We start from the raw sequence: 27,985 nt of genomic DNA, 5'->3' as shown, positions 1-27,985 counted from the left end.
TCAGGATGGACCCTAACTCTTGTAATTCACCTCGCTATGTGTGAGCAGACCTCAAAATAGACAGGGCATAGCAAGACCCAGAAATGACTGTTTTGTACCTGCCCATGGAAAGCTATATAGACAAGATGCACAGCCCAAAAAGGGGGAGCCATGCCCCTATATGTACATGGTGCAAAAAACTAAAGCAAAAGCAAACAAATGAGCCGTAACACATGTTGGTATAAGTGCAATGTGTCAGTGCACATTCACACTGCGGCCATTTAACAAAAAAAACCTAAGCTAAAAACAAAATGAACAAATACCATCCATTAGTAGAATATGATTTGTTAACCCTGTAAACCGGGAACTTACGTGATTTAGGGTTTGGTGAGGGCATCAAATGCGATCCATCTCGAGCTGCGTGACGGCCGGATTTACTCGCTTCATTCATTTTCTGAAACAAAACGTAAAAACAATGACGATCAGATGTCCCCAATAATTGCAGACCCCCCCATCATATTTATATCTTCTCTATATTGAGGGTATAATGGAGGAAAGTCCATGGTTACTTACTGGTGCAGACTGGTCTGTGGGCCCTGCGTCGTGTCTGGTTGAAGGTCGGGGCGATCTCTTGGACCGTCATAGACTCTACATGCCGTTTATAGACATGGAGTCACTTCCTGACCTTTTTTGGGAAATTCGCTGATCCTGCCATTCTTCAGGCAGGATATTAGATGATCCCTCATCTTCTGATGCTGAAACTCGGCTCTAGGTTCACCGCCATCTGCCAGAAGTTCGTAGGCAAACGCTATGGCGAATACTCCACAGTCATAGTTGTTCTTCTGCTGATCCACATCGATAAATCTCAGATGTTTCAGAGGCTCGTTGACCACTTCACTGTAAATGTTGTTAATCTGCTGACGGATGGATGGAGACAGATTTCTGCATTTGAAGCTGTCGGCCACCAAGATTTGGCCATTTTTGTAGCACGTTGTCAGCCAGTGCACTCTATCCTCATCATAGTGGATTTGTACCGCTTTCTTCAGTACGCTGTATCCTGGCACTAGAAGAGCGCAGGGGGGCTGCAGGCCATCAAAACCCTCAAACTGACTCTGCAGCAGGTCCTGGGCCAAGCTGACAATGTCGTCAACCAACATGCCTGCCTTGCCTTTGCTCTTCAGGATGGCTAAGTGCTCAGGAGACAGGTTGTCCTCTTGGTTCCAGATATCAGGGATCTCCACTTGTGGGGTCTCCAGCGCCGGGGTTACTTCTCTAAATAGATCAGTTTCTGCAGCAGCTCTCTTGGCTGGTGGGAATGTCCCGGGCTGACTGTCCTCAGAGGCTGGTGCTTTTCTTTTTAGACCGTTTCGGGGTCTTGTTTGTGGCACATCTTGTGCACATACTGGATCAGCAGGATCCTCTCCAGTTTCTGCAATGCTAGAAGTGGAGTCAGTATCACCTACTATGTAGGTGGGGCTCTTCTCTCCGCTATCTTGGCTCATGACGTGGTCTTTTTTTCTTCTTATAGCAACTGACCTGAAGCTCCTGATCGCTGTAATGGTGGCGGATTTTGTGGCCAGGAAGGAATTCCTCATCAGTGTTCTCCACTCGCGATGGGATTTCTTGAACCGGGTCAGAAGGGTAAAGCCAATTGACTTGCAGGAGGAGAGAGTCTTGACCAGCAGCCGCTGGCCATAATGGGGACGCCCATGAATCCTCATGATGGCGTCGCTTTCTTTCTTCTTTCTATTTCTGAAGATGCTTTCTTTCTTCTTTGTATTTCTGAAGCTTTGTGTATCCAATAGGGAGTCACACAAATAACAGCCTCGGCTTTGCGCTCAGGCTTTATATAGACTTTTACTCCCATTGTGATGTCATAGAGTAGATGATGACATCAACGTTCCATGCAGATTGTGACATCACTGCTCCAGGCTCAGCTGCTACAGGCCCACCAGTAAGATTGATGCTGGGGCACTCTATGGCTACATGAAGTTATTTTCTGACCCTTGTTCACAATTTTCCAGCCTCATTCTCCATTTATTGGAATGAAGAGGTCCATCTGTGTGTAGCCACATCTCCACTGAAGTATATGGAGAATGCAGTGTGGGGGGGATTTGCTGGACCGCTCACCCGGTTTATGGCATTTGCTGCACAATATAACCGGTGTCAAATGCAGGTTCACAGTTATTGGTACGTTTTAGGCTGCATTCACACGCTGCTTTTTTTAAATACACTGTTTTGCTGTGAAAAAATCATTATGTCCTCAAAACATGAACAAAAGCCATAGCCGCAACACTGCGCGCCAATCAGTTTGACCTCTACATGTGAACTAACACTTAAGAATACAATTTATGTAGAAAACTATAACTCCCAGCAGGTCCTGAAGGTCTGTATCTTTCAGGGTATGTTGGGAGTTACAGTTCCCCACAGAAGAAGTGATGGCAGAAATTTGGTTTTATTACCTCGAAGTAGAGGAAACACACACATTTTTCCATATTGGCTGCTGCTTTGTTTCTGTCCTGATTCCCGGCCATTGTCTTTGACCAGGGACTCTCGTAGTTCTATGAGGGGGTGAAGAATGGTCACACAGTGGGACCCTTGAGACTCTACGGCCCATCTGTACGTAGGGCATCCAAGCACTGGTCCTGTAAGGTGTGGGGGGCCGGGTGCCCACTGCAGCTCACGGGTCCACCAGAGAATTATCCTGCCCTTCTGTGGACCAGACCGAGCCAGCATAGAACATTCTGTAGACTGTGACATCAGCTTCGGATTTCTCCAGTGACATCACAGTATTTTCCCATGATGTGGAGGCCAAATAATTTTTGTTCTACTTTTAGGGATTTGAGTGATGTTTACTTTTTTTTTCATGACACCAAAGGTGTCATGATTTATGGATTTTACCAATTGTCATCTACAAAAATAAGAATAAATACGAAACTGAGGGATCAGATCTGTATACTGTGAATAAAAATAACAGAAAAAAGATTTCCAAATCATTGCATTCTTATTTTCTTCACATTTTATACAGCATCCCAACTTTATTGGAATCGGGGTTGTATAATTATAAACAGTTCACAAGTTTATGTAAAGCCTCAATATTCCCAGTCTTGTCCCTTATTTCTCCAGACTTCTGCCCTTCTCTCCAGCAGCGGATATCAGTTTCAGGGCCAAATTCTTATTTTATTTACATTTTATACAACTTTTTTGGAATTGGGGTTGTACAATTATAAAGCCTCAATATTATGTAAAGCCTCAATATTTCCAGTCTTGTCCCTTATTTCTCCAGACTTCTTGAATTGGAGTTGTATAATTATAAAGCCTCAATATTATGTAAAGCCTCAATATTTCCAGTCTTGTCCTTTATTTCTCCAGACTTCTTGAATTGGAGTTGTATAATTATAAAGCCTCAATATTATGTAAAGCCTCAATATTTCCAGACTTGTCCCTTATTTCTCCAGACTTCTGCCCTTCGTCCCTGTGGCTGGATATCGGCTTCTGGGCCAAATCCTGACTAATGACCCGTTCTTGTCTCAGTGCCCGGAGTTTATAACAGTTTCTATGTTTTTGTTTGTCTTCTCGCTTTTTGAGAATTGACCACAGGTTCTCAATGGGATTGAGATCTGGGGAGTTTCCAGGCCGAGGACCCAAAATGTCAGTGTTTTGATCACCAAGCCACAGGTCGGAGAGTTTTTCACATTTGGCCACATTTTCTCCTTGCGTTGAGGGTTATGTCTAAAAATCTTCTGCTGCTGATCAGCGGTTGATGATGATTTAGGCTGTTAGTTGTACAGATGTGATAGTCTTTATTTCTGGAGGGGTTCGGCCTCTTAGAGTTTTTATTATAGATGTGCACGGTTTAGCTCCGGTAACTTCTTCCATCATGCCGATTCGAGACGACACAATATGAATATTTTTAGAGGAGATTACATTGGCTGAATATCCTCAGTGACAAACAGAGAAGGAAATTGCTTCCTTCCCTATCCCAGATTTGTTATGAGTTATGTCATTATAATATCCATCCTCTGCTTATAATGGAATTTGTTTGTTTTTTTAATTTTAATTTTTGTTTTTATTTTTGGAGCTGCAATTACAGATTGATTTTCTAATCCATATTCTAAAGCTTTTGCCTGGTATTATCAGCTCTCTCTCCGGATGGTTTATTTTCTGGGCATTACCATTGTACTCAGTAGGATAAAGGATTATTGATCTGGTGTCCATGCTGCGGGCTGGTCGAATGCCGGCAGAAGTGCACATACACATATAGATACTTATTACCCATTGGAAGAAATAAAGCATCTGTTTACAGGGAGGATATGTCTGGAGGAGGCTTGATTTCCTTCATAAAGATAACTAAGTTTCCTCCTTTAAGTCTCCTTTTACACAGGAAGAAAAAGTAAAGTGAGCATCGACTATGTAGAAAGTTTTTAAATGGTCAGTTTAATTTCTATAAACTTTGTATAGATCAATAGTACTAGTGAATGTCTGAAACTTTCCAATATATCTTATGAGAGAAATATGATTCTTTCTCCACTTATGAACCACTTCCCTTCGCCCCTTACTTCTCCTCCTGGACTCATCACTAGTGATGGGCGAGCATTAAAATGCTCGGGTGTTCGTTGCTCGGGTCGAGCACATTGGAATACTCAGGTGCTCAACCCGACCAACGAGCCCAATGTAAGTCTATGGGAAACTCGAGCATTTTTCAGGCGGCTCACCCCGGCTGTCTGCAGAGGGCCTAAAACTTGCCCAAATCGATGGGAACTGTGCTTAAATGACATGGGAACAGCATGGGGAAGACCCCTGGAAGCATTTCTGACTCCCAGGTCACTGTTGTAAGCAACGTGGTCAGAGGTATTACGCCACTTTTACGGACTCACAATAAAACATATAAAAACGAAACCAAAATGGATTTTCCTGTGAAATATGTTAGGGAACATACTTTCCAGGGTAATGACTTGTATATAAGGCAGAATAAATAAGCAAAAACAAAAATACTCTTCCACACCTTGGGCTAGTTCACACGTAGAGTTTTTGATGCATTTTTGCACTTTTGTATTGCTTTCAACCGTGACAAATGCATTCACCGGGAAATGTAATTTTAACATTTTACAACCTTATCTGGCCATGTGGTGTGTGAGATATCATCAGACATATCCTGTTTCATTTATGAGAGTCACAAAGTCTATTTTTATAGGGCCATCAGTCTGCCTTTATTATTTTTAAAGGGCCAGCAGTCAGCCCTCACTATTCTTAGAGAGCCATCAGCCGGCTATGCTTTGTAGTTCCCATTACTAAAGAATGGGTCTCCTTTACTGTTATTGCGTATGCAGTGAGTGGCAGGTCTGCTCAAAATTTGGACGCACCCTAATACCCCATTGAAAATTTGGACACACCCCAGTACCCCTTTGAAAATTTGGACTTACCCCAATACCCCTTTGAAGAGATTTAGAGGAGGGCCTCCTGAAAACAATGTTCCCATTATTAGGAAGTAGGTCTCCCATTGTGTTTGCCTATGCAGTGAATGCAAGGGCTGCCAAAAATTGGGAGGCACTCCAATGCCCCTTGGAAGAGACGTGGAGGAGGGCCTCGTAAAAAAAATGTTCCCATTTGAAAGGAGCGTGTCTCCTATACTTGTAATGCCCATGTACTAAGTGTATGGGCTGAAAAACATTTACCCCTGGAGAGTATACATGAACATACTGTATAACATTTTTTTTTACGGGCATCATAAAGACCCTTTAAAAAAATTATGTGGGTGTTGCATCACAGACCACGGTCACCCTGGTGATATGGTGGTGGAGGATGAGGAGAAGGAGGAGGACAAGAGCAAATAGCCAAAATCAGGAAGCGTATACCCATGTGTGAGTGTGAAGAGGTGCATGGGAATACACTTCCCAAAAAAAGACACTGGATTAGAGTTTATGTTATGCTGCTATCATTCGGTGGTGTTGAGAAGTCTGGCCCAATCCAGCCCTTGTTCATTTTTGTAAGAGTCAGCCTGTCAGCATTTTCAGTTGACAGGTGAATGCGCTTATCAGTTATAATTCCACCAGCGACACTAGAAACCCGCTCTGATAAATCGCTTACAGCAGGGCAGGCCAGGATCTCCAATGCATAGAGAGCCAGTTCATTCCACGTATCAAGCTTGGATACCCAATAATTATAAGGCATAGAGGAATCACGGAGGACGTTGGTACGGTCGGCAAGGTACTCCCTCAGCATCTTCCTAAACTTTGCACTCCTTGTGAGAGTACCCCGCGCCTCAGGGCCTGTGCAATGGGAGGGTCTGAGAAAATTCTCCCAGAACTTTGACAGTGTTCCCCTGCCTCTGCTGGAATTGAGTTGTGTCTCTCTCGCCTGTAGTCCTTGGTTGTCCAACGAACTGTGACCTCTGCTGCCAGCGTTATCAGATTGGAATTTTTTTAATAGTTCCACAACAAGGGCCTTCTGGTACTGCCCCATTTTTGTAGACCTGTCCGCCTCAGGAATAAGAGATATAAAGTTCTCCTTGTTGTGTGGGTCTAGAAGTGTCACCAACCAGTAATGACTCTCACCCAAAATTTTGAGAACACGAGGGTCATGGGAAAGGCAGTGTAACATAAACTCAGCCATGCGTGCCAGACTGCTAACAGGCAAGACTTCCGTGTCCTCACCAAGAGGACGAGTGACCATGATCTCCTCCTCCTCCTCTTCCTTCTCCTCCTTTCTGTCCTCAGGCCATCCACGCTGAACAGACGGTATGACAGTTGTGCAGGTAGTACCGTCTATAGCACATGAAACTAGCTCCTGTTCTTCCTCCTCCTGCTCCTCCTCCTCCTGCTCCTCCTCTTCCTCATTGTCACCCAATCCACGTTGGGATGAGATGAGGCTGGGCTGTGTGTAATCACCCTGTATGGTTCCTTGCTCTATCTCATCGTGCTCCGCCTGCAATGCACCCTCTTCGATTGTGAGCAGAGAGCGTTTCAGAAGACAGAGAAGCGGGATGGTGACGCTAATTATGGCGTCATCGCCGCTCACCATCTTGGTGGAGTCATCAAAGTTTTGGAGGATGGTACATATATCTGACATCCATGTCCACTCCTGAGGTCTTATGTGTGGAGTCTGAACTGAATACCGATGGCCTTGTTGATGCTGGTACTCAACAACTGCCCTCTTCTGCTCACAAATCCTTCCCAACATCTGCAGTGTAGAGTTCCAACGCGTGGGGACATCACACACCAGTCTGTGAGCCGCAAGCTGGAAACGCTGCTGAAACACGGCAAGGGCGGCGGAAGCTGTAGGTGACTTTCTAAAATGGGCACACAGGCGGCTTACTTTAGCAGGCAGATCCGACAGCTCCGGGTAAGATTTGAGAAACTGCTGAACCACGAGGTTAAGCACATGGGCCAGGCATGGTACGTGTGTGAGCTCGCCTCGCCTCAGAGCCGCCACCAGGTTCCGGCCATTGTCACACACGACCATGCCTGGCTGTAGGTTCAGCGGTGTGATCCACAGATCTGCCTGCTCTTTCAGAGCTGTCCACAACTCTTCAGCATTGTGCGGTTTGTCACCTAAGCATATTATCTTCAGCACAGCCTGTTGCCGCTTGGCCGAGGCAGTGCTGCAGTGCATCCAGCTTGTGACTGATGTGATCATTTCGGAGATGGCAGCTGAAGAGGAGGAGGAGGCTGAGGAGGATGAGGTGCAGGAGCTGTAGACTGTGGCGAGAACCCTGATTGACCTAGGGCCTGCAATCTTTGGCGTCGGCAGGACATGTTCTGTCCCAAGGTACGACTGGGCCCCGGCTTCCACTAAGTTAACCCAGTGTGCCGTCAGTGAGATGTACCGTCCTTGCCCACAAGCACTTGTCCACGTGTCCGTGGTTAGGTTGACTTTCCCGGTAACTGCGTTGTTGAGGGCATGACTAATATTTTGGGACACTTGCTTGTGTAATGCGGGGACGGCACACCGGGAGAAATAGTGGCGGCTGGGGACCGAGTACTGAGGGACGGTCGCCGCCATCCAGTTGCAGAATGCTTCCATCTCCACGAGCCTAAAAGGCAACATTTCGAGCGCAAGCAGTCTCAAAATGTGGGAATTTAGTAGTGTGGCCTATGGGGCGTTGGCTGCCTGTTTGTGCTTGCTTTCCAAGGACTGGGTTATTATACAACTGAACGCTGTGCTGGGACAAGGACGTGGACGTGCTTCCTGATGCTGCTACTTGAGAGTGTGCAATGACAGGTGCAGGGCAGGAGGCATCTTCACATGCACCATGGACAGGGGATTGGCTTGCAGGCACAGCAGCGGAATAAGCAGTGGTGCCACCCGCAGACACTGTTCCTGGACCCTGGGGTTCGGCCCACAAAGTCGGGTGCTTTGCTGCCATGTGCCTGAACATGCTGGTGGTGGTCAGGCTGGTAGTTTTACCACCCCTGCTGATGCTGGCCTGGCAGGTGGTGCAAATGGCCTTATTGGGGTTATCGGTAGAGTCTTTAAAAAACAACCAGACTCGGGAAGACCTAACAGTTGTACTGTCAACTTCCTTCGTGTTGGTGTTACGGGGAACGGTTACCTGCCTTCTGGCTGCGGCCACCATGCTGCTTCTTCCTGCCTTTTGGGGTGTTCTGCCACCCTCCCCCTGCGTGCTGCTCTCCTCTCTCTGCATGTCCTCCTGCCTGGTTGGGTCAGTTACTATATCATCCACCACCTCGTCTTCCACTTCTGCACCCTGGTCCTCCTCCTGACTTTCATCGTCCACCTCTTGTGACACTTTCCCACCGTCACCTTTGTGTGACCGTGGCTGCTCAAATATTTGGGCATCGCTACATGCGATCTCCTCTTGCCCCGCTTCAAGTGGACCGGGCGAGAGGCCCGAATCTATAAATGGAAAAGTGAACAGCTCTTCGGAGTGTCCAAGTGTGGGATCAGTTGTCTCTGGGCACTCGGCATGGTGGTAGGAAGGAGGTTCAGGGTGAGGAATATGCGGTCCAGACTCACGGCTACTGAGACTTGACCGTGTGGAAGACAGGGTGGTGGTGGTGGTGGTGGCTAAGTGACTGGAAGCATTATCCGCTATCCAGCCAACAACCTTTTCACACTGCTCTGTGTTCAATAGTGGTGTGCTGCGGTCCCCTATTAATTGGGACAGTAAGGTCGAGCGAGAAGATGTGGGTGTTTGTTGTGGCACAATTTCAGCTTGCCCACGGCCTCGGCCTCTGCATGCCCAATCATCGTCACATCCAGTTCCCCGTCCCTTGCTACGCGCCTTGCCCATTTTAAATGGAGGACAATATCTTCTACCCTCACTACAAATGGCTGAATTTGGACCGAACTTATATGTGATCACTGATCTGTGTGACGAACAAACCATAATTTTAAATACCTGGCCTGTAGGTAACTATTTTGAACAGCAAACTGGTGTCAATTGCTTCACTGACACACTGAAACAAATTTTTAATGGAGATCGGAAATGGCAATATTTTCAGCGCAATTATATGTGATCCGTGTGACGGACAAACCACAGTTTTAAATAGCAGGATTTTTAGCGCTGTAATATGGAAAGGACCTGGCTGTATTCTGCAGTGCCAATAAGCAAATGGCGCAGAAAAACGGTGTTCTCTGGATTGCTTTTTAAGCAAATAATGAGGATTAAGATCAAAAAAAAAATTATGCCTGGCCCCTGAGACCTGGGCCTATTTCTAGAAATGTCAAACAGGAGCAGCAGACAGAACTGGAATGGAGCCTTTTGTGCTATATGCACTGCAGTCTGCTATATACCCTGCCTGCCTATATACACTGCCTGCCTGATATCTCTGCAGATGGATTAGTCCTCAGAAGGACTGTTTGTTGAGATGGATATGTGTCTCTAATATAGTTTGGTACTCCTACACTAACTAGAAACAAGCAAATCTCTCCCTAGCTTAGCAGCACCGCTCCCTACACTGTCTGATTCTGGAGTGACTGTGACGAGCATGGCGGCGCCAGGTCTGATATAGACCTGATGACGCTGTGAAGCCAGCCAATCACTGTAATGCCCACAACCAACATGGCTGCGGCATTACAGTGAGTGGCAGGCTATCCCTGCATGTTCATTGGCTCTGTAAAGAGCGCCAAACATGCAGGGAGGAGACCCGAGCTCACATCAGAGCTGGACTCACAGCTACACAGGAGGAAGAAGGAAAACAGAGTAAGAGACACATACTGAAAAGTAGTAATATTATTTTGTGTGTGTATGTGTGTGTCTCTTACTCTGCTCTTTCCTCCTCCTTCTGTGTAGCTGTGAGTTCAGCTCTAGTGTGAGAAAAAAAATCACGCAAATGTTATTACTGCTTTTCAGTAACATTTGTGTGATTTTTTTTCTCACATCAGAGCTGAACTCACAGCTACACAGAAGGAGGAGGAAAGATAAAAGAGCAGAGTTAGAGATGCACACAACTACACACAAATTAAATTACTGCTTTTCAGTAATTTTTTTTTTCTCATATTAGAGCTGGACTCACAGCCACACAGGAGGAGAAGGGAAAAACAGAATAAGAGAAACACACATATACACAAATAATATTACTGCTTTATAGTGTTTTTTTCTCACTCCAGAGCTGGACCCACAGTCACACTACTTAGTACTTCTGTATCATCTCCTCCATGCTACTTCTGCTTTTAGACATGTGCCAAAAAGAAACAAGAGAGCAAGAATCCATCATGTCTGTGTGTGCTGTGTATGGGAGGCATTATAGCAGCAACTCTTCACCTACCAGCTCAGAGACAACTGAAAATTAGACACTGAACCCACAGAAGGGCAAACTTATGGAAAATGCAGTGCAGTGTTTGTAGATTGCCCCCGTAAACAATGATATCAGAATACTCCTCCAAGCAGTGATAGTGGAGAGCCTCTACAAAGAAAAGTCCCAGGAAGGTGTCTCACATACATGATCTAGAAAGTAAAACAAAAAGGCACCCAAAAGTGTTTCTGAGTCCATCTTCATAGCCAGTTTGTGCAGAGTGCAACCTTCAACAGTTCTAGAAGAGCACCTTTAACCGTTCCTTGTAGGACATAGTTTGCAGTCTAATCACCATTCTGGTCGCTCTTCTCTGAACTTTCTCCAGTTTTTCGATGTCTTTTTTTAAAATGTGGTGCCCAGAACTGGACACAGTATTCCAGATGAGGTGTGACCAAGGAGGTGTAGAGGGGGATAATTATTTCAGGTGATCTAGACTTTGTTTGACTGTGTTTGACTTTTTTGCTGCTGCATCACACTGTTGACTCATGTGCAGTCTGTGATCTATTAGTATACCCTTTTTTCCCTGTGCTGTTGCTTAGTTCTGTTCCTCCCATTCTGTAGATGTAATTTTCGTTTTTCTTGCCCAGATGTCAAATGTTGCATTTCACCCTGTTAAATACCTTTCTGTTACTCTGGGATGGGAGTTTAGCCGACTGGAAAGAATTCATGAAAAATAAACTTTGGCTGCTCCCAAAGTGCCACAATCCCCCATCGCCCAGAAGATGATATTGAAAAGTAATATTTTTTTCTTCTCTTATTCTAACTATTACAATAGGTAAAAGGCCAGTTCTCTTTTTTTTTTTTTCTTTGCGATCCGCTTAATTAAAAACTTCACTAGAGAGACTTAATTACTAATCGTAATAGATAAAGACATCGCTCCAGTGGTTCTCTGGAGAGCTCGGGACTGCGCAGACCAAGAAAATATCCTTTATCTGTCCATCATTAACTAGGCAAAGGAAAGTATCATACTCCAACCAGAGAGGCGACACAAAAATGATTTCAATGGGTTAGGTGTGGGGGGTGGCCTGTAATGAATTGCAACTGAAAGGGGCAAGTGTCAGTTAACCCCTTCAGGGTCACGCTATTTTAGGGCTTAAAGTAGACCCATCGCCAGGTCAAAAATGCACAGTTTTTGCTCATATTTTATTCCTGGCGCTCCCCCTTTTTTCTTTTTTCGATCCGCCATACTGTTCCAGAGATATGTTGCTAAACAAATCTAAAATGTCAGGATTTATTACTGCACTTGTATTTTAATAACATTTTTTAACATTACTTTATTTTTTTTCTTTATGTTTTTGTTTCCCTAAAAGGACATCTATATTATTGGATTAAATATGGGCCCATGGTGGGCTTAAAAAAATATATATACTCACCTACTTATCTCTCTCTGCTCCTTATGACACCTGCCTGTGTCCCCCGCTGACCTCCTAGCATCCTCTTCTGGCAGGGTGTCATAGGAGCTCAGAAATTGACAGACAAAAGACTTACAAACACCCCATCATAGCGAGCTCACTGAAGGATTCTGAGTTAACTCTTTCTACAGCTATAGGCAAACAAACAAAACTTTTTCAATGAAACCCAATTGCAGAAATTATTTTTAGCCAAAAATACCTGCATGCTTTTAAGTGTAAGAAAAGAAAACGGTTTCCGTCTGTCGACAGAAGCCGCAGTCGGGTGATGTAGCAATAAGTTTATCTGGGGGGGGCAGAGACAGTGATGTATAGAAGGACGCTAGTAGGATATTTTTAATATAGGAATTAGTAGTGGAAGCCCCTTTAATTTCACATAGATTTTTTGTATCTACTATATAGTGGAATATTATTTCTAGGTTGGGCACCTTTAAGGACAAACGTGAACATTATGTGGAGAACCCCTTTAATGTAAGAGTAGTGTTGATATTTCATTGGCTGAAGCAAATGAACTTATTTTGCTTTTGTGTGTTCTGTAATAAGTAAGTGACCCCCTCTGTGAGGATGATGAATATTCATGGGTCATGTACCAATCATCATCTCCCTCGCTGGTCACCGTAACATCATCATTCTGCAGTGTGAAAACCGTTAGTCTTGTTTGATGATTATTTGCAAGGAGAACGTATGATCTGCATATAAAAGAAATGGAGAATGGGGCGCGGACTCATCCCTTTAAGATTTCTTCTTCCTTTCAAGTAAACCACTGCCAATTTGATCTGTCATTGTCCAAACACATTGCGAGGAGTGATAACAGAACAGATGTGTGCGCTTCACAACGAAAAATATTCTCGGCTTCATGATGTTCATATTCAGAGTTATTAAAGACTGTTTTCACCTCAACAAAAAAAAACCTTTTTTTTATTTCTTTAACGTATTTAAGATGAAAAATAAAGCTGCGATCAGAGATTGCTCCAGTTGCTGTCGTTGAAGACAGCTGCCAGCTGTGTAACACAGCTGATATCTGCCAGATAAGGTGCAGGCTCAGCTCCTGAGCCCTCGCCCTATGCTGACACCCAATATGTGATGTAGAATTTCAAACTTTAGAAAGGGGGGTTGCAAAAAATAACTTCACAGATGAACTTCACCGCATTCTCTGGGTAATATTTTTTCAATCGATTAGAGTAGCCAAGATGAAGCCCCTCGGGGGTGGGACAAGGCTCTGCCACAATAATGAGCAAGTCAAACCCTTATAGAGGTTTCTTTCGAGTCAGTCACTTGCCTCTAAAATTCTGGGTTTTTTGTTTGCAATGATGATAAACAACCAAGCAGTTGATGATGGGATTATGATGTGATTAAAAGGGGGCTGAAACATGTCTTGTATGGGTGGGGGCCAGGCTCTTAGAATCACACCCTCAAGGAACCACAAATCGACCTAATTAAGCCTTTATTTATCTATGTGTTTGTGACATTACAGCCTTTAATCTTAATAAAACAGACATTTAGATTTGTTAATCCAAGAGAAATACACTATTATCTTTGGGTTGACTTGTAAATCTATGTGTATTTATGTGCCGGGTTAATAAGAACAGACCAGTATTTGTATAATCCTGATTGTTGTCTCCTCTATGATTCTGGAACAATGAATGTTTGGTAATTATGTTGATTAACTTTTGAGGACCCTGTGGCTTATTGTCTCACAAGACAGGAGGACAAACTAAGAAAATTCATTAAATGCTCAAACAATGAGACATGAGGATGCCCTCCCTAACCCCTTACCTGTGAATGTGTACTTGAAGGACAACTGTAACTATTTTATGTGCTTCTGTAGCAGTCAGACTTGAAACAGAGAATCAATGATCATTAGAAAGGCTTTACAAGGAGAATGAGAGTCATCCTTCAGAACAGCAGATAAATAGCATGGCAGTTCCATCCAAAGAGGCACAGATTTGGATTCTACAATTCTACATGATTTCTGTCTAAGGGTATCGGCCCTGACTGGAAAGATATAGATCTGCTCCATTAACCATGGATATATTTGGTGGAGACCAGGTTGGGACGATGAAGTCACCTGGCTCCATGGATATGTTGTTTGGGGTTGCCAGGAGGGACCCACCGGCCACCTGGAACCCATGCAGACATTTGGAGAAGCCAGATTGGAACCAGTCGGTCATCTGACCCCATGGAAACTCTTGGAGAGGCCAGGGTGGGACGCTCGGGTCTCCTGGCCTTGTACCTTGATGGACTGCTAGCTTCCTAAGCTTGCCGCTACCTTCCCTCTGTGGGGGTCCGCCAATAGCGGGGGGGCAATAGTTGGCCCTGGAAGTCCCAAAGTCACAGCTGTTATATCCCAGGCGGGCGGAGCGGAAGGGAGGGTGAGACTGTGTAATATTGTACCATCTTGGGTATTTGCTGGGACCGTTACGTGTGTTCATTGTCCTGTTTTGTGGTTCAATAAAGTATTGCCACACTGTTTTACCCTCACCCTGTGTTGTCTGAGTAGCGTTACGCCCACGGAAGACCCCGTGTCTTCACCAGTGTTGTATTAAGGATATTTTCAAAACTGACTTCACAATTGTAGCGGAATTCAGATCCCTTTGAATAAGGTTTCATAGAGAGGGTTTTCTCCATAGGGGACAGTGCACACAGACGGTTTCCAAAACTGGAATTTATGATCTATCAATGTTGTAATGACTAATAATTTCTTACATTTCTTTCTTGGCAGATATTCAGGAATTTTATGAAGTCACATTGCTCAGCTCCCACATTGGGAATGAAGAAAAGATCTCTGAACTGAACCATGTAGCAGAATTATGGGAGAAAAACAATTCTCTATCGGCAGGAGCTGAAAGTCTACAGAAAGCTTCTGAGGTAACGACTCAGTAACTTAAAGCATCTACCCTCCCCCACCTCATCATCTACTGTAATTAAAAGGGGTCAGTCACCAGGGTTTTCCTGCCCCATCTATGTACACAATGACTGCAGCAGCAGAATAGTGAGTGCAGCTCTGGAGTATAATACAGGATGTAACTCAGGATCAGTACAGGATCAGTAATGTAATGTATGTACACAGTGACTGCACCAGCAGAATAGTGAGTGCAGCTCTGGAGTATAATACAGGATGTAACTCGGGATCAGTACAGGATCAGTAATGTAATGTATGTACACAGTGACTGCACCAGCAGAATAGTGAGTGCAGCTCTGGGGTATAATACAGGATGTAACTCGGGATCAGTACAGGATCAGTAATGTAATGTATGTACACAGTGACTGCACCAGCAAAATAGTGAGTGCAGCTCTGGAGTATAATACAGGATGTAACTCCGGATCAGTAATGTAATGTATGTACACAGTGACTGCACCAGCAGAATAGTGAGTGCAGCTCTGGAGTATAATACAGGATGTAACTCAGGATCAGTAATGTAATGTATGTACACAGTGACTGCACCAGCAGAATAGTGAGTGCAGCTCTGGAGTATAATACAGGATGTAACTCAGGATCAGTAATGTAATGTATGTACACAGTGACTGCACCAGCAGAATAGTGAGTGCAGCTCTGGAGTATAATACAGGATGTAACTCAGGATCAGTAATGTAATGTATGTACACAGTGACTGCACCAGCAGAATAGTGAGTGCAGCTCTGGAGTATAATACAGGATGTAACTCAGGATCAGTAATGTAATGTATGTACACAGTGACTGCACCAGCAGAATAGTGACTTCAGCTCTGGAGTATAATACAGGATGTAACTCAGGATCAGTAATGTAATGTATGTACACAGTGACTGCACCAGCAGAATAGTGAGTGCAGCTCTGGAGTATAATACAGGATGTAACTCAGGATCAGTAATGTAATGTATGTACACAGTGACTGCACCAGCAGAATAGTGAGTGCAGCTCTGGAGTATAATACAGGATGTAACTCAGGATCAGTAATGTAATGTATGTATGTATGTACACAGTGACTGCACCAGCAGAATAGTGAGTGCAGCTCTCGAGTATAGTACAGTTTAGTAAAGGGTAAGTATCGTCATACATTTACAAACTTTTTCTATAGATTTATTTTATCCATACATGACATTATGATGTTTATGATAATGAGATAATGACATCACCAGCACATTTTCTAGATGGTTGTTATATCCGTATTTCACAGATCCTTCTGTTTTTGCATTGTCCATTAGGTGCTCGGTTTTTCAGTAATGATAGGAAACGTATTCCGGATGTAACTTGCCTGCAGTCGTCCTTATTTTTTTTTCCTTTTTACCAATTAGGAAATGAATAAAATATCCTTATTTCCCGTGAGTTGACAACACCTTCGTTTCTGGCATCGGGGCCAATGAATTATTCATTAATACCTATTGATGGCGCGGACGCCGCTGTTATCTGCGGGTTGCATCTTCTTTGTAGCTCGTAGTATCCTTTCTGAACTCTTCAAACACAATTGCCTGAATACGTGTAACCATGACAACGGCGATAACGAGAATAGTAGGACATCAGCCGCCTATAGCCTTAGCGGGTCACAAAGGAGTCAGACACGTGTAGGGTGTAATTAAGGCTTATTGTACCTCCTCGGTGCATTGTATACAATGGAGGCTGCTTATTACACAGGATTAATTCTCCTGCCGCACGCGGGGTAATGTTTTCCGATTCCGCTGTGACAGTAAACGCGCCGTTTTCTTGTTTTGCAAAAACTTTCATGGCTGGCCGGGGTTTTATGTTCCTGTAAATGAAAGGGCAAGTTGTCACAGGAAACAGCAGCAGATGATAAGGTTAGCAGCTCTGCCCTTTCATTTCTCCTGCTGGGTCATCGCCTGTTAAAAATATGTTATTTAACACTTTACTATTACTTATTTTTAAGGATTGTTTTTATAAAGAAATCCCCCCCCCCCCTATATGCACATGGCCAAAAGTATGTGGTTGTAAGGGGGAGACCAGGTTGTAAGTACTTTCAGAACAAGGGATCCGGAACTGCCGGGGCCGTACCTCTGGTTGCAGGGGGAAGACAGACTGCGAGCACAGTAGTCAGGTGACTGGGAAGCTGGGGGCATGTCCAGAGTGAGAGCTGGGAGGTCAGGTGACCGGGAAACTGGTGGCGTGGCTAGAGAGAGGGGGGGACGAGGACTTTTGCGCGGGAAAGCGGCAGGAGAGTCCTGCTCAGGAGAGCAATGTGAGAGGGTCCAGGCTCCTGGCTCCAGTACTTGGAGCAAGATCCGAGTGCAGTGGACCGGAGGAGTCAAGCCGACTAGAGGGAGAAGAGACTCAGGTTCCGTGGAGCCGAGCACGTGAGGTGCCGTGTAATGGACTAGGGGCTCAGCGGGTAAAACCGGAGACTGCCCTCTGCCGCCAGAAGACGGAGCATTGTTTGGGCGGGGAAGCCTGAAGAAAGCAACACCGGCATCAGCTGGCAACTGCCTCGTAGAGGATAAGAGTCAGCTAAGTGTAAAAACTGTCGATTACAACCAGTTCGACTCTACTACATCTAGTTAAACTGTGAACTGTCAGTTATAGACTTTTACCTGCTACTTCCCTTGTTTTTCCCCATATTTTCCCCTGTTACTCCCTGCGTGGAGATTGACCCTGTTATCATAACGACACGGAGAATTTTGGAATGGGCCCCCCTGACGTGATCTTAAGGGACCAGTTTGTGGCAGGCATCAGGGATGTGCAGCTGAAGCAGGCCTTGCGGGAGCGCCTGCGCGCCAACCCACGTATGACTTTTCTAGAAGTGGGGGGGAGACACGTGAGAGAGCAGGAGATGGGGGTAACGGCCCTAGCAGGGATGGTCTGGAGTAACGAGGTACCCACCCCACCTGCAGCTGAACCCTAATAGGCTCGAGAGATGCGAAAGGAGATACAGGAGATGCGGGATGAATGGTCCAGTCTCATACGCAGATCGATTGCCCCAGTTATTAAAAGAATTGAATTCAGGACCCCCCTGCAGGAGAGTTCCGTAGAGGAGTGAGGCAGCCCTACACAGACAGAAACACGACCTGCTGGAAGTGTGGAGGCGCAGGACATTACGCCAGGGGCTGTGCTAGCCGAGGGTGGCCCCTGTCGCGGCAGCTGTTAAACTAGTGGGCTCCGTGTTTAGGGGACACAGCCCGGAGCCTGAGGAAGGGGAAAGAAAAAGAGGAAGTCCCAAGGACCTGGTTTCCACCAGCCTGACTGTCTGGGCTGAAATAAGCGGTCGGGCTGTTCACTGCCTGATTGACACGGGATCCCAGGTGACTACGATGACAGAAGCCTACTTTCAACAGCGATTTCCAGAGATAGCGCGGCCTGAATAGGGACCAGTAATTAGACTCACGGCAGCTAATTAATTACCCATCCCGATTGCAGGGGTGGTGTGGATGAAGATCCAAGTGTGTGGAAAAGATGTGGGAAAAAAAGGAGTCGTCCTGGTCGCAGGGGGAATCAGAAGTGGACCCCCGGTGACCCTCGGAATGAATGTGCTGAAAGAAATCGGACAAATCCTGATTAGTGAGCCGAAGGAGATTCCTCTAGACCAGTGGGACCCGCGACCCCCCAAAGGAGGGTCTTTCAACAACTAATCCGAGCTGCCCAGGCTCAGGAGACGTCGAGTGAAGGGAAGATCCTAGGGAAAATAATAGTGCCAGCAGCTACGGTGATCACCTTACCACCCGGACAAACTGTACTCACGTTATCGGCATGGGCCTGCACACCTCTTGAGGGGGTCGAAGTACAAATAGAACAAACATCGATGGACAAAGTACCCCCCGGACTCTTGGTGGCTCGGACACTGGCCACCGTTCAGGGTGGCAATGTTATAGTGCGGTGTGTTAATCTGGGCGAAGATGATCTCACACTCCCTCCCAGGGCGGAAATAGCCCAGATTCTGGGAATGCCAGAGAAGTTGGTGTGACCTGATGTGGTACCGCTGTCCGAGGAAACCCCTGGACTCTGGCGGTCACCATGCCGCCGGAATCCCACCGGGCTAGTGCGAAGGAGGGACGAATAATCCTAGAACGAATGCGGGCTGAATTGACGGGACTTACACCTCGACAGGTGCAGCAGGTTAAGGAGGTACTGAAGCGGTACCAGGAAGTCTTTGTTCGCCATGAGGATGATTTTGGTTGCACCGAAGCCATTACCCACGAGATTCCTACGGGGAGCGCTGCCCCAGTGCGGGAGAGATACCGGCAGATACCTCCCCAGATATATAAAGAGGTTAAGGAGATGCTAGCCCATATGCTACAGAATGGTGTGATACGGGAGAGTCAGAGTCCGTGGGCAGCCCCGATTGTCCTGGTCCGGAAGAAAGATGGGACCCTGCGGTTCTGTGTGGACTATAGATGACTGAATGCCTGTACAGTACTTGACTCTTACCCACTACCCCGAATCGAAGAGTCCCTGTCGGCCTTAGGGAAGGCAAGATACTTCTCCTCCTTGGATCTGGCCAGTGGGTACTGGCAGGTGCCTGTGGCCGAACATGACCGTGCGGAGACGGCGTTCATATTACCCATGGGACTGTTCGAATTCAATCGGATGCCCTTCGGCCTGACTAACGCGCTCGGGACGTTCCAGCGTCTGATGGAGAGGTGCCTGGGCGATTCGAACTTCGAGGCGACACTGATTTACCTTGACAACATAATTGTCTATGCCGCCACCTTCGAGGAGCACCTCCAGCGACTGGAGCAAGTACTGAGTTGCCTACAGAGTCATGGCCTAAAGGTGAAGCCCCAGAAGTGCCACCTGTTCTGCAAACAGATCGAATATCTCGGTCATACTGTGTCCGGTGAAGGAGTCAGGCCCACCCAGGAAAAGGTGGCCGCCGTACAGGCGTGGCCTACTCCGAAGACAGTGAAGGACGTTCGGGCCTTCCTGGGACTTGCCGGGTACTACCAAAGATTCGTTAAGAACTTCACCCGCATAGCCAACCCATTGCTGGAGCTACTTAAGGGCGTGCCGGCGTGCTCCAAGAATCAGGCGATTCGGTGGGGAAGCAGCCAGGAAGAGGCCTTCCGTGCCCTAAAAATGGCCCTGACCGAGGCCCCAATACTTGCCTATGCGGATTTCTCCCAACCATTCATACTCCACACTGATGGGAGCCTACATGGTCTTGGAGCCGTGTTATCCCAAGTACAGGAGGGGAAAGAGCATGTGATTGAGTGCAGCCGCTCCCTTCACGACTCCGAGAGGAACCCAGATAATTATAGTTATTTCAAATTAGAGTTACTGGCTCTGGTTTGGGCAATGACCGAGAAGTTTGCAGGGTATTTGTCCGGGTCTGAAGTACTGGTGAGAACAGATAACAACCCGCTGACCAAGTCCCCAGTCGAGAAGAGAGGAATACCCTGTCCCCGGGATCGCTGAAAATGCTGGGACAATGGGAGAGACTGTGTTTGCGAGACGGGTTGCTGTACCAACGGGTGCAGCTACTGCGAGAGTTCGGGACCACCTGGCAAGTGGTGATCCCAGAGAAGTTGGTCGGAGTAGTGGCTAAGGAGGCTCATGAACGAGGGGCTCACTTCGGACCAGAGAAGACGTTTCAGTGGTTGCAGAGGCTGTGAGCAACAATAGAAGTCACTTGTCGAAGATGTCAGAGCTGTGAGCTGGTTAAGCCCCCAGAGCAACGGGTCCCCATACAAACCATTGTGACTTCTGCCCCCTTGGAGGTGCTGATGATCGACTATTTGACTGTTGGACCGGCGCATCTCGGGTATGAACATTGCCTGGTAATGACAGACCACTTCACAAAGTTTGCGGTAGTGACCCCGACCAGAGACCAGACCGCCGAGTCAGCTGCGCAGGCCATCTGCTGAGACTTCATTCGGGTGTACGGCTGTCCAAAGAGGATCCATTCCGATCAAGGCGCCTGCTTCCAAGGCCGGGTGATGGAAGAGCTGCAACGGTTGTACAAGATTGAGAAGTCACGGACTACTCCTTACCACCCTCAAGGAAATGGGGCCTGTGAATGCTTTAATCGGACACTGGTCCAAATGCTCCGCACGTTGGAGGAAGATCGGAAGGTACGATGGCCTGAGTTTGTGGCCGAGGAAAGGGAGAAAGAAAGGAAGAGAAAAAAGGAAAAAGAGGGAAAGGAGAGAGTTTTATTTTAAATGGGATTTTTTTGTTTTTTTTTTGTTTTATGTCTGTCTGGTTAGTGAGTCTTATGTGTCCAGGTCTGTATTCTGTTATGTGATGCATCTTTGTATCTATCTTTGTATCTATGCATGTTTGGTGATTGTCCTCAGATCATATACTGACTTCTTAGTATTCCTGGTTTGGACTGCAATTCTTTCTTTCTTTTTTTTTTTGATTAATGCTAGCACTTTCTTGTGTGATCACTATTATTCTCTGCAGCGGACGCGCTGCTCCTGGGGTTTTTGCGTTCCATCGTGGAACGCAAGCCTCTTCTTTATTATGACTACGTGCATAATTCATTGCTCTGCGTGTTTACCCTTCTGACTGGATATGACGTTTACTTTACTTCCACCCCCGTTCCACCGTATGGTCCGGGTGGGACGCACCTTTGACAATAATAGCTTCAGGGCTGTATTTGGCGCCCTCTGCTTTGGACTGGATATGACGTTTAACCCATTTCCGTTTGCGTTCCACGTGGACTGGGTGGAACACCTTCTGATGAGAACAGGCCTGTCTACACACCATAGGGAGACAAACACTCACCTGAAACTAGTCACACCATTTGGGATCAACTATATAACACACACATGTGCTCTTAGACAACATACCCCTGACGAAGCTGCGTCTGAGCAGCGTAACGTGTAGGGTCTCTGGTGCCAGCAGGTCATTATTCTTCCATATATTTTTTATTTACTTATTTTCTTGACTTGACCCCTCAGGAATGCCTGGCCTGTTATTTATATGTGGATCAACTGTGCCACGTCATATATGACTTTGGTGACACAATCTGGCCAATACCTCTAAAATATGGGCCCCCATTGCCAATAGACCATCTCTCCTACTCATTCCTTGATTCACTTATATTATTTAGGGGGTTTGCTTTGTCATAAACACATATTTTGACTGGTTGTGCCGTGCTATTTATAGGCAGGGTTGCTTAGTTGGTCTACATTAATCGAATGTTATATAAGTGATGGAAAATATACCTGTGGCACATAACATAGTGGGGTTTATTGCTATTTTTATGCATATTATCATGAATTCCCCCATATGAAGATTGCACATGTTTTTGTCTGTTTTAAATGCTTTTAAAAAAAATTTCTTTTGTTGTCTAAATGTAATCATGTAATAAAGATTTTTTTCACTTTTCCAACATTGGGTGTGCATGGTTATATATCCTGAGTCTTTTTCTTCCGAATAATTTTGAGATTGACCCTGTTATCATAAACCTCCCCTGTTTATTAACCGTGTATTGGCTGCTCTGTGTTTCTGTGTCACTGCATCTAAAGTACCTGTGTTACATGGATACCCAACAAATCTGTCTCCAGAATTCAAACTCCATACATTATTAAATAGCTCTCCTAGACCTTATGAGGCTGTTGTGCTTACTGTGAAAATCCTGTGCCTAAGTCATGTCTGTCGTTGTCTCTCTGCAGGATGTGAGGCGGGTCATAATCTCATATAAAAAGTGGGGCTGGGTCATTATCTCTCTACGGGAAGTGGGGGTAGAATATATCTCTTTACAGGACGTGAGGTGGGTTGTTGTCTCTACAAGAAGTGGGGTTGGGTCTTCATCTCTTTACAGGAAGTGAGGCAGGTCATTGTTTCTACAACAGGAAGTGGAAGTGGGTTTTTGTTTCTCTACAGGAAGTGAGATGTGTCTTTGTCTCCCTGCAGAAAGAGGGGGAAGATTTTTTTTTCTCTTCAGGAAGTGGTTGTTAGTCTTTGTCACTCAACAGGAAGTAGGGTCGGGTCTTCATTTCTCTACAGGAAGTAAAGAGGGTCATTGTCTCTATAAAAAGTGGGGCTGGGTCTTCATCTCTCTGCAGGAAGTGAGGGAGGGTCTTTATCTCACTTTTGGAAATGGCTATTGGTCTTTGTCTCTCTACAGGAAGTGGGTATCACTGGTGTATCAGAGGTGACAATGGTTTGCAGGAGATCTCCATGTTTGGCAATGCAGACAGCTGCCTGTGTTTAGGACCCAGCGACTACCTCCCTTTAGTCTGGGTGTATATATACCTGGTGTGTCTAGGTGGGCGTCGCCAGTTATACTAATTTCTACTTAGAACTTGGCTGAAGCAGCATCACTTCCTCTCTGGAGTCTTGAGGTCGTGTGTCCTGTTGAAGTTCTTCTAAAGCTAAGTTGTTGTTCCCCTGTGTTGTCTTCCCCTTTTGGCTTTAGAGTGCTAGCGGAGGGAGACTAGTGCTCATCTCCTTCCACCCCCAGCTATAATCTTACGCCAGGGATAGCAGGGTGAGGCTCGTGATCGGCGACAGCTGCGGAGGCTGAATAGGGACGTTAGGGGGAGACAGGGTGACGCTAGTCCAGATTAGGAGGTCACCTCTTCCCCCTTTCCCTAGTGTCTGGGCTCCCTTTCCATTTCCCCTCTGTGTTGCACTCACACCTGGCGTGACAGTGGGTTTGGGTTTTTATATCTCCACAGAAGGTATAGGCGGGTCTTTAGCTCTCTACAGGAAGCAGGGGGGGCTGTTTATCTCTCTACAGGAATTGGGGAGTGGGTCTTTATCTCTCTTTATGAAATAGGGATTGGTCTTTGTCTCTCTACAGGAAATGGGTTGGGTTTGGGTCTGTACCTCACTACAGGAAGTGGGGGTAGGTTTTCATTTTCTCTACAGGAAATGAGGTGGTTCTTTGTTTCTCTGTAGGAAGTGTGAGTGGTTCTTTGTCTCGCAACAAGAAATGGGGACGGGTCTATATTTCTATACAGGACTTGGGAGTAGGTCTTTATCTCTCTACAGAAAGTAGCGGGTCTCCATCTCTGTTTAAAAAAGTGGGATGGGTCTTTAACTCTGTACAGGTGATGCTTGCGGGTCTTTATTTCTCTACAGGACATGAGGAAGGGTCTTTAACTCTCTGTAGGAAGCGGGGGCCATTATTTCTTTATAGTAGTGGGGCGGATCGTTATCTCTCAATAGGAAGTGTGGGTGTGCCTTTATCTTTCAACAGGAAGTAGGGAGGGTCTTTATAGTTCTTCAGGAACTGGAGGTGGGACTTTATCCCTGTATAGGAAGTGGGGGAAGGTCTTTGGCTCTCTACACTTGCTGTTTTTTCTGTGACACTGAATAGAAGGAAAACAAAGAGGCAGGCTTTCCGTTCATGGCAGACAAGTTATTTAACAATTCTAGGAGCAGTGTATGCTAGTAAGTAAGGAAAAGGAAATCACAGCACCTATAGTGCTGTTAGAATGCTGATGAAGAGGAACCACTCACTCAAAAAAAGAAGATATGCAAAAGTTCAGAGAATGAGAATCAGGATAGCTCCCGGACAAGTTTAACCCGGGCACTTTTTCCTTGTAGGTATGAGGGCTGTAAGGCCAAGTTTTTCTAAAGGATTAGGATTTAAGGGGGCTGCAAATGGGTTAAAATCAGGGATCTGAATCTCTCCGGCAGAACTCTGTGCTGATGTCTTGTTTAGCGGCTCGCTCATCCAGATCTTTTGGTTGCAACCATTTGTTTTATTGTCTCTCAATGATAATTAACTTCCTCCTCACTTGGACGAGTAATTATAAAAGTGACAGATGGAAACGAACGCCCTTAGCCCCACAAACCATCCCGTTAGTTACACATCGCAAGAAAGAAACAGAATACAAAGCAAATAGAAGGACTCCGCTAAGATGGGGTGTTTATTCCCAGAGGTCTCCCTTAATGGTCCCGATACAAATAGCAATATTCTCATCCCTGCTTGCCGACTTGGTATCTTGGCCATGTGCCACAGGCCATGCCAGGGTAACGTGAGACATAGAAAACACCAGACTGAGGATTATAGATTGTAAAAAAAAAATAGTTTTTTCCCCACTTTGTTATTTTTATTCTACATATTTGCAGCCTCGTTTTTGGTACGGTCCAGGGAGCGATTATCCACCTTTGGGGACAATTTTCTTAGTTAAATACATGTATTTTTCGCTAAAAATCATTTTTATAATTGAGTTCCATTCAAAATTTTACATTATTTGCCTTCTATAGCCTCTGATTTCCCCCATCTATTGTTGGCTGCATAAAGAGTTAACTGAGAATCTGTCAGTGAATTCATCCAATGAGAAAGTAACTCTTATCTGTCTCCTTCTAAGCTTCTCTCGGTTGATTAATAGCCACAGACCTCATCAAAGTTGAATAAACCTGGAAATCAAATGGTTCTAAATTTTTAATGAAACAGAATTGCAAAAAAATTTTTTTACACCCAAATAAAATGCATTTAAGCAAACAAAGAAAAACAAATGTCCCCAGACTCCACCGATCACCAAGATGGGGGACCCATTAAGACAGTTTCCCCCTGGCTATACACTATGGATGGAAAGAATGGAGTCACCCATGAACCTTTCTGGTCCATTCATTTTCTAATGGAGCAACCATGTTACCGGATCTCTAGAGGAGAACCAAGGCAGAAGGAGAGACATGAGTTTAGTGGTGGCAGCCGCACAAATGTGAAAATATGCCTTTAACTATGGACCTGTCACGGTTTCACCGCTCAGTTTCTTGGGCACAGTGACTGACAGCTCAGTCGTCCAATCTGGTGCAGGGGCGTGCTGAGCTGTCGGTATTTTGATTGACAGCTCAGTCATCTAATCTGAGACTGGGAGGTGCTGAGCTTCCTTCAGGTGTTCCCTATTCCAAGTAATTACCCAGCTACTTACGGTAACTAAGCTGGCTGTCCCACATAGCTGCCAGTCATACCTCAGTGCTCATTCTGATCTCCTATTGCCGGACCTTGGATTTGCCTATTGACTACCTGTTTGTATTTCCCCTTTTGCCTTGACGCATTCTGACCTTGGAATTCTGACTCTGGCCTGTGTCTCCTCCCTCTGTTTATTACATACCCTTCTGGCTCTTGACCTCGGACTCCTTGACGACCCTGACTCCCGGCTTATCTGTGAAAAGTGACTCAGTGTCACAGGACCCCTTAAAGTAACCTGCCATGTCCAAGAAGGCCCCCAAACTGCCTGCATTATCGTTCAGAGCTCTAGCCTTGCGTTGTTTCAAGTTCTTGCTTTAGCAAAACTCACTATCTACTTGCCACAAAACCACTTTTATTTCACTTCTAGTGATATGCAAACCAGCCAGGACTATTCTCACAATGGGTTTATTCACCCCCCGGACTAGTCTGACCTTAGATGCAGTAATCTCGCCATCATCAGTGCAGGTGGTTTTGACTGCGTTAAATGTTTAATGTTTTACTCTGAGATGCTGCAGCCAGAAAAAGGGAGAAGAGTCAATGCTGACGGTTTGCAACAAATTTCTATTTTCTCGGTTTGCTTGATTGACAGTTAGGGACAAATCCGTCAGTCATATCAAACTGGGTGGGGACAAGCCATAGGGACCCTCCCCTTTGACTCTTTTTGTACCCATTTTCTATCTTTTTAAACTTTGTTTTCCCTAGAACTTGATGTTCAGTTTTGCTGTTAGTATCGAGAGCGGGGGCCCCATGATTTGGGAAGCGGCCCCATGATTTGGGAAGCATGGTGCACCGAACGGGTTCCCTTTAAGGTTTGTATAATGGCAGATTACACCCCTAGGAAACATATATGAAACATAATTTTTTGGAAGGGAAGTAATTCTAATATAATAGGGCCAATCTGTGCTTTAAAGGGATTGTCTCATTTTTAGTGTGTATACTTGCATACTGCTTGTAAAAACAAGGTGAACGGCCTCTGCCATATATCAGAGGCAGATGGTCTCCTAGGCAAGGAGCGCTGCAGTTAGAAGCACTTTGCTATAGAGCGCTGCTCTGAAGCTGGCCGGAATGCTTTTTCTATCTGGCCAGCTTCAGTCTCCCTGCTCTCCTCTGATTCTGCAGAGGAAAAGACACCTTTGGATGTAGGATTGGAGAGTGCACAATTTGGGCCAGCGGCAAGACAATACCGAAGGTCCAAACTGTCAATTATCAGGAGCGCACCGTACTCCGGGAAGCAGAGAGGCAGGAGAGCGGTGTGCTCCTGAAGATTCATCTTTAGAAAACCTCTTTAATTATGCCTAATATCAAACAATGCATACAATGCTAAATAATAGTATCATATAGTGGCTTCATAATAGTGTGGTACAGTACCTATAAAATAGTATCATACAGTGCAGATATACAATAATAGTCATATGGTGCCTACAAAATAGTGCCATACACTGCTTGTGTGATAGAGCCTTACATTTCTTATATTATAGTGTAATATAGTGCTTACTAAGCAGTGCCATATGGTTTCTTCATAATAGTGTACACTAATGTGCTTGCAGTATAAAAAGTGGCAGTTTAGCTACATAATAGTACTATACCCGACCTACATAATACTGCAGCACCTATAAAATAATGCAATACCGTACCTATGTATGGTCATAGTGTCATACAGTCCTAACATAATAGTGCCTTGGACTGCCCACTGATGAAGCGAAGGCAAAACGCGCGTCGGGAGGAAAAAACATGAGGTGATGTGGTTTGTTTGATCAAGTCTTACCATGTTTACTGATTCATACTTTTTATCCCTATGTGGTCTCTTATGTGGACCAGGGCTGACGTGCCCATTAAATGCATAGTCAGTTATGCCATAGTATGCTGCATCAAGGATGTAATGATTGCCGTCGCAGAGGGTGCGCCCGCAACAAGACCTGTGCAGGGAGAGGGCCCGCTGACATTGGCGCCTATTTCAGCTGGATTTTCGATCAAGGACGCGCATTCAGGTGAAGTGTATAGTGACACATAGACCAGCCGGGTCCCTGAACTGCAATACGAG

The 27,985-nt window shown here is 45.5% G+C and overlaps 1 protein-coding gene across 2 annotated transcripts in view; it reads left to right on the top strand.

Annotated features, from left to right (window-relative positions):
• DLG2 (discs large MAGUK scaffold protein 2) overlaps window positions 1-27,985 on the top strand; it is a 1,666,258-nt gene that overhangs the window by 186,301 nt on the left and 1,451,972 nt on the right. For both annotated transcript variants that reach the window (XM_073661710.1, XM_073661711.1), the window contains exon 3: window positions 14,868-15,013. In XM_073661710.1, coding sequence (XP_073517811.1) covers window positions 14,868-15,013 — 146 coding nt within the window. The remainder of the gene's footprint in view (window positions 1-14,867; window positions 15,014-27,985) is intronic.

Source organism: Phyllobates terribilis, unplaced genomic scaffold, assembly GCF_046119375.1.
Source record: "Phyllobates terribilis strain yellow unplaced genomic scaffold, ASM4611937v1 Scaffold_2__4_contigs__length_985480577, whole genome shotgun sequence".
Classification (NCBI taxonomy): domain Eukaryota; kingdom Metazoa; phylum Chordata; class Amphibia; order Anura; family Dendrobatidae; genus Phyllobates; species Phyllobates terribilis.
This window is presented reverse-complemented; position numbering and strand designations above follow the sequence as displayed.